Below are 15,292 nucleotides of genomic sequence, written 5' to 3'. Positions count from 1 at the left end.
AAATAAGAATGACGAGCTAATCTCTCAAGCATCTGATCTATAAATGGTAATGGAAAATGGTCATTTCTAGTTGCATTGTTCAACTTCCTATAGTCTATACACATTCTCCATCCAGTTATAGTCCTAGTAGGTATTAGTTTATCATTTTCATTTTTCACTACTGTGATGCCCCCTTTTTTGGGTATAACATGAACTAGATTTATCCAATTACTATTAGAAATAAGGAAAATGATACCTACATCAAGCAATTTTAAGATTTCTTTTTTCATAACCTCTTTCATATTTGGATTCAATCTTCTTTGTGATTATTTAGAAGCTTTGTGATCATTTTCTAATAAAATTCTATGCATGCAAACAGAAGGATGTATTCCTTTAATATCATCAATGGTATAACCAATTATCCTTCTATGTTTTCTAAGAATTCTTAATAATTTTTCAACTTCACAATCATTCAGTTTAGCACTAACAATCACAGGATATGTAGAATTTTGATCAAGAAAAGCATACTTGAGATTTGTTGGAAGAGGTTTCAACTCTACCTTTGGTGTTTCACTTTTTTCAAGCATTGGTGGTGAAGTTGTATCTTGCTTCAAATCTCCAATCTCCTCAACACTAGCCATAGGCAAAGGTGAATTTCCTTCTAAAATTTGAGCATATTCTGTAGCTTCTTTAATCTCATCCCCCTTCTTGATGTCGTGAACTAAACAAGCTTCTAAGGGATCTTCAGGATGTTGCTTTTTGAACACTTCTCTGACCACTTCATCTATCACATCAATTCTCAAGCATGAATTTAAATCATCTTTCTTTTTCATTGCTTGGAACCTATTAAATTTGACTTTTTCTTCCCCAACTTCTAATGTAAGCCTTCCATTCTTTACATCAATCACAGCTCCAGCAGTAGCAAGGAAAGGTCTATCAAGAATAATAGGAATGTGTACATCCTCTTTCATTTCCAATACTACAAAGTCCACTGGTATAAAAAAATTTTCAACTTTTAGAGGAACATTTTCAATCACCCCAATTGGAAATTTAATAGACCTATATGCTAATTATAGTGAAATGGTGGTAGGCTTCATTTCTCCAATCTTCATTTTCTCATAGATAGAAAATGGCATTAGACTAACACTGGCTCCAAGATCACATAAAGCCTTATCCATACTGATATCTCCAATGTGACATGGTATGGAAAAACTACCAAGATCTTTCAGTTTGGGTGGAAGCTTATTCTACAAGATAGCACTGCTTTCTTTTGTAAGAGCTACGGTTTCAAATTCTTCCAACTTCTTCTTATTAGACAAAATCTCTTTAAAAAATTTAGCATATGAAGGCATTTATGCTAAGACATCAGTGAAAGGAATAGTCACATGCAAAGACTTCAATACCTCTAAAAACTTCCCAAATTATTTATCCAACTTTACTTTCTAGAACCTTTGTGGGAATGGTAAAGGTGGCATGTAGGCTTTAAGTGATACATATTTAGGTTCTTCCTCTTCACTATCTCTCTCTTTACTTCCTTTTTCTTCCACTGAACTCTCTTTCTCAACTTCAACTCTAATCTCAGCTTCAACTTTTTCATCTCCTTCTCTATTTTTCTCTTCTTCAATTTTCTCTTCAATATTTTTATCTCCATTCTCCAATATTTTTCCACTTCTCAATGTAATAGGCTTGCAGTACTCCTTTGAATTTTTTGGTTGGCTGGCTAGGAAGCTTCCGAAATGCTTTACTATTTGAAGAGCTAGCTTATTAAGCTATTTGGTTCTCCAACATCTTGTTGTGTGTTGCCATTTGATCCACTTTAGATGCTCATTGAGAAATCATTTCTTGTTGACTTTGATGGCTTAGTAATAGAGTCTCAATCATGGCTTCTAATCTAGCTATCTTGTCTGGTTGTGCTTATTGTGATAGAGGTTGCTATGGTTGTGGCGGAGCAGGTGCATTTTGAGGTTTAGGAATTCCAGAAGGAGGACTTCTGGTCTGCTAAAAATACTGATGTTGTTGACACCCAGAAGGTTGCTGAAAATTCTGGTGTTGTCCTTGTCTACCACCCCAAGAGAAATTAGGATGATTTCTCCGTGCTGGATCATAAGTTGCAGAAAATGGGTTATCGCCTAGTCTTTGATTATAGTTCCCCACATAATCCACTTGCTCACTTTAAAAGTTTTAACTAAGTGCAGAAAAATTAGTTGCACAGTTGACATTTGCAGCTCCAACATCTACTGAATTACTTGAACCTCCAACTGAAGAATCTACTTTCATGCTTAGCTTGTCCATCTTCCTTGTCAAAGCATCAAACTTAGCATTAATCATATTCATGGCATCAAGCTCAAACATACCAGTTGGTTTCTTGATCTCATTCCTCTCACAACTCCACTAGTAGTTTTTATAAGCAATTTTATCTAGAGCAGAAAAAGCATCATCTTCAGATTTTTCCATAAGATCACCTCCAGAAGATGCATCAATTGTACTTCTAATAGCTGGTGAAACTCCATTGCAAAAGTATTGAACAAGCATCCACTTAGGAATCCCATGATGTGGACATCTCCTTTGCAAATCCTTGTACCTCTCCCATGCTTCATACATGCTCTAATCATCTCTAGGTTTGAAAGAAGTTAACTCATTTCTTAGCTTAGCTGTCTTGCTTGGTGGAAAATAGTGAGCTAAAAATACTTGAACAAGTTCATCCCATGTTGTGATAGAACCTGATGGCAAAGAATGTAACCACTCTCTAGCTCGATCCTTCAATGAGAAACGGAATAATCTGAGCCGAATTGTATCATCAGAAACTCCATTTATCTTCAACATATCACTGATCTCAAGAAAGTGTGCTAGATGCACATATGGACTTTCACTTGGACTTTCCCCAAATTGTGATTGTTGTACCATTTGACACAGTGCAGGCTTCAATTCAAAATTATTAGCTTTTACTTTTAGTCTTGTGATACTTGGCATAAAATCCCTAATGTCAGGATAGGTGTGATCCTTCACAGAATGGTTGTTATTATCATTGGCCATTTCTTCTTGAAGTTGCTCTTACTCTTGTGCTCTTTCTTGTTGTTGTTGAGCTTTAAATTCAGCTTTTCTCCTTTTAGCTTCTGCTCTTAAAACTCTTGCTGTCTTTTCTATTTCTGGATCAAAGAATAAATTGATTTTTTCACTTTTTGTCCTTCTCATAAAAAAAGTACCTGAAAAACAAATTAAACAAAATTTCAAAGTAAAATGGTAAAAGAAGTTAAAAATAAAATAAAATGCCCAAATTAACCAAACAAACAATCGTTCAATATCAAACAAAAAGCAATTCCCCGGTAATGGCGCTAAAAACTGGATTCATGATTCCGCAAGTATACGGGTCGTATCAAGTAATAGAGTGATAAGTAAAGTATCGTTCCCACGAGGATTTGTCATTTGAGTACCAAACTATGAATGAAGCGATTATTTGGGCTAATGATTGATGAATAAATGGTAAATGTAAATGAGTAAAGTAAATTGATGAATCTAATTGGAATGGGTAAAGAGTAAGTAAATAAATTCTAAATCTAGATGCTATTGAACTAAATTAATAATAGGTAATTTAAATCAAAGTCTAATTATGATAAAAATGATTCCAGAGTTGGGGGATTATACATAAATTAATTAGGATTTGTCTTAGGTATTCCAATTTTAAGGAAAAATAGAGTTTGAAGATGATTGATTCTAAATTCCTTTGATATCTTTTTCAAGTAAATCAAAGTGTGTTCTAAAATAACCAAATCTACTTTTGTATGATATTTGATTACTTTAAAACCCATTAATCTTTGTAACCAATCATTAATTTCTCTTAAAACCCTAATTTATTTCTAATTCTAGATAATTTTAAGTTTTAATCCTTGATTATCTATCAATGACCTTCACCTTTCAGCCCTTCAATCAAAGATTAGCACAATACTCAATGGGTACCAACATTAGGCAAGTAAATCAAGCTCACAAGGAAGGAATCAAAACTCATATTTATATAAAATATGAAAATAACTAGTCCAAATCCATAAATTAATCTAAAACATATTTCCAACTCTAAAATCCAGAGAGTTTACTCACTCATGTTGGCATTTACAAGAGAAATTGATGGAAAAGTAAAGAAAAACATGATAAGAGGACTAAAAATAGAAAAACCCAGGTAGAAGAACCCAAAACTCTGATTTCTGGAGCTTCTAGAGATGGTTGCAGCAGCTCCTCTTCTTCAGAATTAATGGCGTCCTCCTCCCTTTCTCTCTCTGTCATTTTTCTTTCCTTTTATTTCTTATTGTTTCCTCTTGTGACAAAAACTAGAAAATGATACTTTTATATGGTCCCAAAAGTTGCCCTAAAAATAGATAAGAGCCAATAAGTCAATAGAAAATTAGGTATAGAAATATCCAAGTCAGCATAGTCATTTACGTTTTAGGCAGTCTGCTTAGGGTACTGCTTACCCTAAGCAGCTTCTTCAGCAATTTTCGACTTGTGATTGCACTGTCTGCTTAAAGTTAAGCAGACCGTCAGCAAATCTCTGCAGGTCTGAAATAAAATGAGTTTTTCTGTTCATGCTTGACTTTCAGTTTGACCTATGTTGCACCTTAAACACTGCTGCTTACCCTAAGCAGGATCTCAAGCAGGATCTTAATAAATTCTCGGCAGGTTTTGGAATGAAAGCTTGAATGTGTAGGATTTAAGTTGTGCTTGACTTGCGGCTTAAGGTGCTCCCCTAGAAAAGGTGTTTTCTGAATTAGAACTTGTAGATGACAAAAGAGGTACGATAGTCTAGCAGTTAACTTCATAAAATGAGTTTCAGGATTATGTGTATTCTTCAAATATAACATGAACATAGTAAATTTCCTATCCACATCTGTTATTGTCTTTGCATATGTCTGAGAAATGGACCCCAAATGAAGTATAGTTTTAGTTTGTACAATTGAGAGAATTCTTTAATTGTAACTGTTTAGTAAGAAAGTTAGGGTATTAGTTTGAAATAATTTTGTAATCTCTGAGCTGTGTGCGCCTGTCCTGTTTCCTATGCTTCAAATATTGGCTGAGTTGGAACCTGAAGTATATCCTCCCCAGTTGGTAATATCTCAATCATAATGCTCAAGTTCAAATAATTATGTTAAAAAATACCAATTCTGTAACAGTAGAATATAAAGAACATATTTGATTATTGAATAAGAAATGTATGGAAATTACTTCCAGTTACACTATGCATAAAATCAATTAGGTCACTCCATACAACTAGAACCTTTAGCATCATATGTGTTGGCTTTTTTGCCATGTGCCTTGTGAGAGTCATTGTGAGTCTTAGAGAGTGTGGGCTGATTTTGAATGTAATGGGTCTTGGCATTATTAAATTCTAGCTCAATTTGTCTAAAAATGGCTAAAAGTAAATCTTGCCACAAACTTGTAACACCCCGGCGCATTTCGTTAGCCATTCAATTTTACGTGTCCTTGAGCAAATGGTGCACCAATTTAGATAACCGTGAGGAAAATTTAGCAACAGAGAAATTCTTGTCTACGTTGGATTTATTATAAACCCAAAACATAAATACTTGGATTCTATATCTTAAATCTATAACAGATCAAGTTTAAATTAAAAAAATCCTTGACAAGCCAACCACCGTTCCTTTGAACATGTGTAGCCATTGGCGATGGTATGGACTCTATATAGACTTCGATTGCTGATCTCGCAATAGAACTCAAGTGATGCAGGGAGGGAGCACTTGAGAATCAGCTGCAGCGACAAAGCTATCCAACTCATCAGTTGTAAATGCCTCCATTGCTTTTCACTTCTAGGCCTCTCCCAAATGCTCCATACCCTTCTCCCTCACACACAGGCGCATCCATTTGTTATTGACCCACTCAATTTTTTTAAAAAAATTATTTTCCCATATATATCATGTATAAAATTATTTATATAAGTCAATAAAATAATTTTTTTACCTCACAACCACTTTTAAAATATTATTAGTTTTTTTTACAAAATATGTTGCATGTTATCATACTTGTTATAAAAATTCGTGACTTAATTTTTTTTATATATATAATTTTTTACCCATTAAATTTAATTCATTTAAACTTTATTATTTTACTTAAAAAAATGATTTGCAAATATTTTATTTTAATTTTTCATAATTCAAAATAATGTTAACTTACATAATAAAATTGCATATGTAAATTAATGTGAGAAAATTATTTATAAAATTTGAAAAATAAAATAATTTTTGAAATAAATTTTTGTTAATTTAGTGCATTATCATTATAAAATTTTCATTTTTATTACATAGATATCTTGAAATTTTATATTATTACATTGTTTAATACAAAAAATTTTAAAACCTATTTAACATATTAATTATATACATATATATTTCATTGTTGCATTATAGAACAACATAATATATATATATATATATAAGATAGTAAAATGTAATATTTAGGGACTAAAAGGGATATTTTATATTTATTTCCATTTATATAATTTTAAGAGTGTGTTGGCTCAAGCGTAGTGATGTCTCCTCTTGTCACACCCTATCATATATATAAGATAGTAAAATGTAATATTTAGGGACTAAAGGGGATATTTTATATTTATTTCCATTTATATAATTTTAGGAGTGTGTTGGCTCAAGTGCAGTGATGTCTCCTCTTGTCACACCCTATTATATATCTAATGTTCTTTAAGAGGGAGTAACTAGTTAACTGATGTGGAGCAACATGTGCAATTAGCTATTGGCATGGTGAGTCTCTATCATGCTACTCCTTGTAAGTTCTAATTCTAATTTATATTCATAATATAAATTAGATGGTATTAAAATATTTAATTTTAATTAATATTCATAAATTTATAAATATTAATATATTGTTTTATTGAAATAAAAAAAAATCTTAGATGGAAATATATTGTTTTATTGAAATAAAAAAAATCTTAGATGGAAATTAACTTAAAAATAATATGCAACTAATAAAATATTTTTAAATATATACAATAAATAATTAATTGCAAATATAAATTTGAAAAATTATATACTAATAAAATATTTTACTTCATATTGTAATAAAATCAAATTATATTTTTATTTATTGATTTCTTATTTTAATTAATTACTTCTTATAAAATTTTATATTTAATTGAAGTTAAGTGTAAATGAGATTAATAATTTTAAATTTATATTAACTCTAAAATTAAAAATTTTAAATTTATATAAACTTTAACATTAATTTAAATAATAAAAATATAATTATAATTAATTTTAAAAATGAAGTAAAATTTGGGTAAAACTCCCCTCTCCTCCTCTCCTCTCCTTCATACATTTATATATAATATAGATTATATTTAATAAATTTAAATTTATTAGAAATTTCACCCTAAACACCTATTATTTTAACTTTTTAAAATAAATAATAAAATCTAAAAAAAAATTAAAACCTATCTATTAAAAACTCCGAAAAAAAAACTAAATTCCTTTTCAAAGTTTTCTTTTGCAACCTTTATCTCTTTTATTCAAATATTATACCCATAGAATCACAATTTTTTCCATCTCCTATCTCTTTTATTTTTATCGTCATCATCATCATCACCTCATTATCTAATCATTGGCTTTATATTTTTTCCTTTTCATTTTTATATATGTTAACAAAATTATAGTAGACAAATTTAATTTCATAAGTTAAAATTTTTTTTATTTTATAATTCATATTCTATTATTATATCGAAAAGATATTTTTATGAAATATAATGGAAGATTAGTTGTGAAATAATTATTTAATTGCCTATATTGAAAAAGTTGTTTTCTGTACTATTAATGGTGCGTTGACGCTGGGATTGATAGGGACGATAATTGGACTTCTTGTGCCGCTATTTTGCGTGATTTAAATGGTTCCTTCATGTTAGGTTTAATAGGATTTCAAGGTACTATTCTCTTACTAAGTTTAGCTGAAACTCTTGCTATTAGAAAGACTCTTCTTTCATTGAAAAATAGCAATATTGGTGATGTCAATATTGAAACTATTCTTGATTTTTTCTATGGACAAAGACTTGCAAGACAAGAGAGTTTCGTTGGGCAACCCCTCCGATACTTAAGTCAGTAATTAAAACTGAAATTAAAAATAATTGACTATAACAGCATATCTTACTATGGAGGCTTGAGTCCCTTATATAGACATCAAATAGAGAAGTATAATTATAGTATTTTCCTATTTTAGAGAAAGTCTAATTAAAGTGGGATTCAGATGCTTATCCCCAGTGGATAATATTTAAGTGCTACTATATCAGAAATGATTCTAAAGATATGGTGGATGCTATTTATTTTATTTAGGATGATTGCTTTGAGTTTGAACAGATTATTTGTAATTGTAATATTTGACTTGGACTGAACCTTGGCTTAGATTAGGTGAAAAGTTAATGTCACGCCTCATTCTTTGACTAGAGTAGCTACATTTCATGCTAGTATCACTTTTTGGTTTGAGCCTCCAAATACTTTATATAATATTTTTTTGTCTAATGTTTTTTCAGATTTTTCACTTAATATTTTGAGATTCTAGGTTAGTTGTATTAGAGACACCTGGTCTAGATTTAGCTTGAATCTAATATATTAAGTTTTTCTTAGATTTTATTAATAAAATTATGATTTAAAAAAAATAAAGTAATCATGTAACACTTCTAAAAAGTGAAAATCTGATGCATACATTTTGCATAATAATTTAGGTTTAATTTCTCAGCCATTTTATTTGATTATTAGTCACTTTTAGCTAATTTCATTAGTTATTTAGTTAGTTTTTCATAATTGCCAATTTTGGATTAATTTGTAATTTTTACTTTGTTTTGTAGGAAAAATGGTGTTTTTGAAGGACTAAAAAGAAATTTTACCATTGAGGAGTGATTTCTACAGCCAAAGATGTCAAAAACAAGTTTCAAAGTTGAAATATGCATTGACCAAATTGCGCATAACTTGCCGCATAAGTTATGCAAATCTGCATAAGGAGAAGAAACACTGTTCCAATACCTGCCGAATTGTGCATAAGGAGAGTGCATAGCTTATGCAGATTCACGCCTCCCTTATGCAATCTCACGGAATTGTGCATAACCTATGCGCTTGGTCATGCAGTTTCGCATAAGTGAGCCAGAAACCAGCCGAAAACTGCATAAGGGATTGCATGACTTATGCAGTCCACTTATGCAGTCCCACAAAGATTTCATTAATGAGCTGGCAGAAGATTCCCTCAGAAAATCTCTCCTCAAACACACCATTTTAGGGCTCCATGTCAGAAAATGTTATAAAGAGCCCCATTTCCCATTTTAGAAAGGGGGAAGAGAGAAAGGAAAAAAAAAAAAGAAAGGAGCAGGAGCAGCTGAAGAGTCACAAACCTCTCCCACACCATTTCCAACCAGATTTGGAGATTTCTTTCTCTTCTTACATTTTTCCTACATTTCTAGTGTTGAGCTTTTTGTTTCTTAGCTTAGATTAAAGTTTTATTTCCATATTAACTCACAATATCTTGTAAATATTATGGATAGTGAGTAGTTTTAATTAGATTCTGGAGTAAGGGTTATAATATTTGAGATATTTTGTGGATTTTGATTGGGTAATCCATATTTTGTGGTCTTAATGAGTTTTATTCATTTCTTGTGTGCTTAATGACATGCTTAGTGTAGGATCCCATTAAGTATCCATGGTTGAGGCACCGAAAGGAGAAGGCCTTGTGATAGATAATCAAGAAATTGGACTTAATTAACTTAGATCTAGAAATAGACTAAGGATTAAGAGGATTTATAGATTAATTAAAGAACTTAATGGGTCTTAATTAACTCTAACTCCACGAAAGTAGGATTAGATTGATTAAGGCACTCTTTGTCCCACTCGAAAGGGTATTCAAAGGATTTAAGAATTAATCTCTTTAAAACCCGTAAGTTCCGCAAGATTGGATAATCAATTTAAAATCCCAAAATAGCTCGAATATGAAATCCCGAACTCTAGAATCGCCCTTTTATCATTGTTAATTTCTAATTGAATTTAATTACTTGCCAATTTAAATCTTGCCATATTTGAATTTGCTTATTTTAATTTGATGCAAATTTAGTTTAATCATTACATTGTTGAATAGACTATTAATCTCACACACATAAAATTCACACTCCAATACCCATCAATTTATTGCTTTAATTTCAAAAATAGTTCAATTTAGTCAACTTTTTATATCAAAAATTCAATCATTAACACAACTCCTCGTGGGAACGATATCTTTTATATATTACTTGTACGACCCGTGCACTTGCGGTTGGGCCACATCAAGTTTTTACAAATATGGCCCAACCGCAAGTGCACAGGTCGTACAAGTAATATAGAAAAGATATCGTTCCCATGAGGAGTTGTGTTAATGATTGAATTTTTGATATAAAAAGTTAATTAAATTGAACTATTTTTGAAATTAAAGCAATAAATTGATGGGTATTGGAGTGTGAATTTTATGTGTGTGAGATTAATAGTCTATTCAACAATGTAATGATTAAACTAAATTTGCATCAAATTAAAATAAGCAAATTCAAATATGGCAAGATTTAAATTGGCAAGTAATTAAATTCAATTAGAAATTAACAATGATAAAAAGGCGATTCTAGAGTTCGGGATTTCATATTCAAGCTATTTTGGGATTTTAAATTGATTATCCAATCTTGCGGAACTTACAGATTTTAAGGAGATTAATTCTTAAATCCTTTGAATACCCTTTCGAGTGGGACAAAGAGTGCCTTAATCAATCTAATCCTACTTTCGTGGAGTTAGAGTTAATTAAGACCCATTAAGTTCTTTAATTAATCAATAAATCCTCTTAATCCTTAATCTATTTCTAGATCTAAGTTAATTAAGTCCAATTTCTTGATTATCTATCACAAGGCTTTCTCCTTTCGGTGCCTCAACCATGGATACTTAATGGGATCCTACACTAAGCATGTCATTAAGCACACAAGAAATGAATAAAACTCATTAAGACCACAAAATATGGATTACCCAATCAAAATCCACAAAATATCTCAAATATTACAATCCTTACTCCAGAATCTAATTAAAACTACTCACTATCCATAATATTTACAAGATATTGTGAGTTAATATGGAAATAAAACTTTAATCTAAGCTAAAAAATAAAAAGCTCAACACTAGAAATGTAGGAAAAATGTAAGATGAGAAAGAAATCTCCAAATCTAGTTGGAAATGGTGTGGAAGAGGTTTGTGACTCTTCAGCTGCTCCTGCTCCTTTCCCTTTTTTTTCCTTTCTCTCTTCCCCCTTTCTAAAATGGGAAATGGGGCTCTTTATAACATTTTCTGACATGGAGCCCTAAAATGGTGTGTTTGAGGAGAGATTTTCTGAGGGAATCTTCTGCCAGCTCATTAATGAAATCTTTGTGGATCAGATAAGTGGATCGCATAAGTCATGCGCCCCTTATGCGCTTACTGGTTTCTGGCTCACTTATGCGAAACTGCATGACCAAGCGCATAGGTTATGTACAATTCCGTGAGATTGCATAAGGGAGGCGTGAATCTGCATAAGCTATGCACTCTCCTTATGCACAATTCGGCAGGTATTGGAACAGTGTTTCTTCTCCTTATGCAGATCTGCATAACTTATGCGGCAAGTTATGTGCAATTTGGTGAATGCATATTTCAACTTTGAAACTTGTTTTTGACATCTTTGGCTGTAGAAATCACTCCTCAATGGCAAAATTTCTTTTTAGTCCTTCAAAAACACCATTTTTCCTACAAAACAAAGTAAAAATTACAAATTAATCCAAAATTAGCAATTATGAAAAACTAACTAAATAACTAATGAAATTAGCTAAAAGTGACTAATAATCAAATAAAATGGCTAAGAAATTAAACCTAAATGATTATGCAAAATGTATGCATCAAATACCTCCAATCTCAAGCTTTTGCTTGTCCTCAAGCAAACTTTAAAATGTGATGCAAAATTTAGGGGTGCCTTATCCAAAGAGCTATGAAAATCACCTATTAAAGTAACTTAACACACCTTTAGCCATACCAGCAATCCATATACCCATCCTTCAAAATGAAAAGAATCTAATGCTTATCCAAGCTTTCACCGCTTAGCCATCAAGTCAATTATCATTCAAAATCCCCAAACCAACCAATCAAAAGAGAGAGTCATGCTCAAAAGGAATTCTAGAACAATCAATAGTCAAAGTGTCTCTATATAAAATGATGGGATTAAATGAATGAATGGATAATTTTCCAATCCCATAGGCAAATTCCCTACTCCTATCTCCACTAATGTAGCAAGTACTATCAAGAGATCAAAGGTCTTTTTAGGGATGTAATGGGGTTATGGGGTTCAAAATGAGGCTAAGAAGAAAAATGGGTAAAAAGGGTTCAAAGCATGAGAATATTTTCAATTTTGGAACATAAGGTATACTTCTTATTTTATTATATATTTTTTTTTCTTTTTCTCTTTTTTTTTATTTTTTATATGGAGGGGAGAAATACGCAATGAGAATTGTCAAGTGCTAGCATATTTTATAAAACACATAAAAATGGAGGGACATTTTGATACTTTAAACTTGTATCTTGCATTTTCTTTTGATGATTGTCCCTAAAATTGCCACCCCCAAACTCATTTCTTTTAATACCTTGGGTGGATTTCTTTCATTTTGAATGACAATAGTGAAAAGCACATATACTAGCACTTTTACAAGATGACAAGCATTTCTTCTCCATTTTATTGTATATATTTTTCTTTTCTTTTTTTTTATGTACCTAATATTATGAATAATTATTCTCATGAAAAGGGTTTGAGTGTTTGGTTCATTGGCTAGCTAGCAATAAGGGATTTCAAGAAAAATTAGGGATAAAAAGGCTCAAAGGGGTTTGCAAGGGTAAATTTTAATTAGGAAAAGGGCCAAAGGTTTAAAATGAGAAGGTTTAAATCAAAGAATGCCTAATCATCTCTCTTTTCAAGTACAAGCTGGTATTTCGCCTTGAAAGATTTAGAAAATTTGTTCTAGGATTAGTGAGATATCATTTGACTACCTTATATCCAATAACTCCCTCTAAACATTCCAATCTCTAAAGGACTAGCTGGGTGGCTTTTTGGCTAAGAAGATATAGGCAGGGGATAAACACTTCAAAACTTTGCACCTCTTAGGAAACTTTCAATCCACAAACCCAACTAAAGGTAAGTCAAATCACTCTCATAGGTAACTTTTCAATACTCAAGGGATTTGGCAAAAGATTTAATGCATGATGCATGATTCCTAAAAATGAGCAATGCATTAACTAAATGGAGGAAATCTATTTGTGTGCAATGTGTACAATTTCTAAGTGATGTATAATGTGTGTGTAAATGTGTTATGTATATGTATGTATGGATGTATATGTAAAATATTTATAATATATGTAAGTGTAATGGGGTGAGATGTTCCTATACTCAAAATGTGAAAAATGTAGCAAAAATCAAAATGTGCACCCCCAAACTCAAAATTGGACATTGTCCTCAATGTCTCAAGCAGTATATTACCAAAACTCAAAGCAAATAGTAATTACCAGGAATTGTGAAATTTAAGAACAAAAAGAAAAAGTTACCTGGTATAGAGCAAATGAGAATTCAAGGGATAATGGTGATGCATAAGAAGCTGCATAGGTTATGCAGAATAAAATGTTGTACAGAACAGGTACAGAATGAGGGTGCATAAGCTGTGCGATTCTGCATGAGTGGCAATAAGGACTGCACAGGCTATGCAGAACATTTGCATAAGGGGATTACAGCCTGTGCAGTTCTGCATGAGTGGCATAAAGGACTGCACAGGCTATGCAAAATTTTTGCATAAGGGGATTCACAGCCTGTGCAGTATATTTAAAAGTTGCTGCATGATGAAGAGCAAGGAAAATGCAAACACCAGTAGAAGCATGCAAATATATACAGAGTATGGACAAGTATGCACAAAAGGGCAGTAAAGGCAATGAAAAACTAATGTAATAGCCATCCAATAAAACTTCAAGAAAAACAGAATTCAAAATAAACTAAAATTGTTTCAACATGTCTACAAAGAAAAACTCCTACAAGTTTGAACAAAAGTAAAATAGAAACTAATCTAATTCTATTGTTTTGCCCTTGTCCAAAGATGCTGCTAAAGGACTGGTTGGAGCTGTTTGCTGTCGAAGTGATGGTTCTGGAGGAGGTGATGGAGGTGGAGGTGGCATTCCCAGAAAAATCATGAGCTGCTTCATCATCTCCTTTAATTCTTTCTGTTTATCTCTGGTTTCCATGACAAAATCAAAGAGTTGATCATGACGATCCTTGAGGGTATCAAGACCAGATTCAAGCTTTCTATCAACAAAATATATATCATCACTAAGCCTTTCAAGATAGGTGAATAAGGCTTTAGTGTTGAAGGTAGGAGGGGCTGTGGATGAAGAGGGTCCAGCTGCAGAAGGTGTGGGCTGTGCAGAATCTGCTGGGATGTCCTGTGCAGACTGAGGAGGGGGTGTGGGTTCAGTAGAATGCTGTTGGACTGGTGGGACAGATTGTCCCTCTGGTTGTGCAGTGGGTTCAGTGTCTGCTGCTGGTTGTGCAGTGTCAGAAGGTGGCAAACTGAATCCAGTTTTGGATAGGTGTGTGGCATCAAAATATAGAGTGTCTGAAAGTGCTGGTAGTGGATGCTGTTACGGATTAAAACCAAAATGCTTGGCTATAACAGTTATGAGCCCACCTATGACAATGTCACCTATGAATTTGGTGGCAATATGTAACACATGCTCACAAAAGAAGTAACCAGGAGAAATTTTAACTTTATGAAAAGCACACCATAGCATGAACAATTCAGATTTCCCAACAACACCAGAACTAGTCCCTCTGCCCAAGATAGTGCTAGCAATAAGCCTATGTATAAATCTAAGTGCAGGGTCTAGTATTTGAGAGGATTTGGATCTGCCAGCAGAAAAAGTCTGAGGTTGGTTTGTGATAATTCTCCAAAACTGAGCAGTATTCCAAATACCTTTGTTTGCTACCTCTACCCCTGTATATGGTACCCTAAATAGTCCATCAATTGCAAACCCAAAAATGCTATGAAATTGGTCTAATGATAACTCTCTATTTTGCCCCAAACATCTAAATTTCATAGTTGGCTTGTAATCTACGTCATGCAATTTCAGGGTGGCAGAGAATGAGGAAATAAATTCTAAAACTAAAGCTGGATAGACTATTTCTTGCTTATGCACAAATTCCATCCACCCTAAGCCATCAAGGTATGCAACAACATTATCAAATAAACTAACTGATTGGAGGG

The 15,292-nt window shown here is 32.3% G+C and overlaps 1 protein-coding gene and 1 non-coding gene across 2 annotated transcripts in view; both read left to right on the top strand.

Annotated features, from left to right (window-relative positions):
• The window catches only part of LOC131182856 (glycine-rich cell wall structural protein 1.8-like), a 38,866-nt gene that overhangs the window by 23,016 nt on the left and 558 nt on the right, over positions 1-15,292 (top strand). Inside the window, exons 3-4 of the mRNA XM_058152200.1 lie at positions 14,129-14,194; positions 14,552-14,656. Coding sequence (XP_058008183.1) covers positions 14,129-14,194; positions 14,552-14,656 — 171 coding nt within the window. The remainder of the gene's footprint in view (positions 1-14,128; positions 14,195-14,551; positions 14,657-15,292) is intronic.
• On the top strand, positions 2,522-2,628 carry LOC131183749 (small nucleolar RNA R71). The gene has a single exon (XR_009151772.1). It is a non-coding gene; the product is annotated as a small nucleolar RNA R71 (small nucleolar RNA).

This window comes from Hevea brasiliensis, chromosome 9 (assembly GCF_030052815.1).
Source record: "Hevea brasiliensis isolate MT/VB/25A 57/8 chromosome 9, ASM3005281v1, whole genome shotgun sequence".
Lineage (NCBI taxonomy): Eukaryota > Viridiplantae > Streptophyta > Magnoliopsida > Malpighiales > Euphorbiaceae > Hevea > Hevea brasiliensis.
This window is presented reverse-complemented; position numbering and strand designations above follow the sequence as displayed.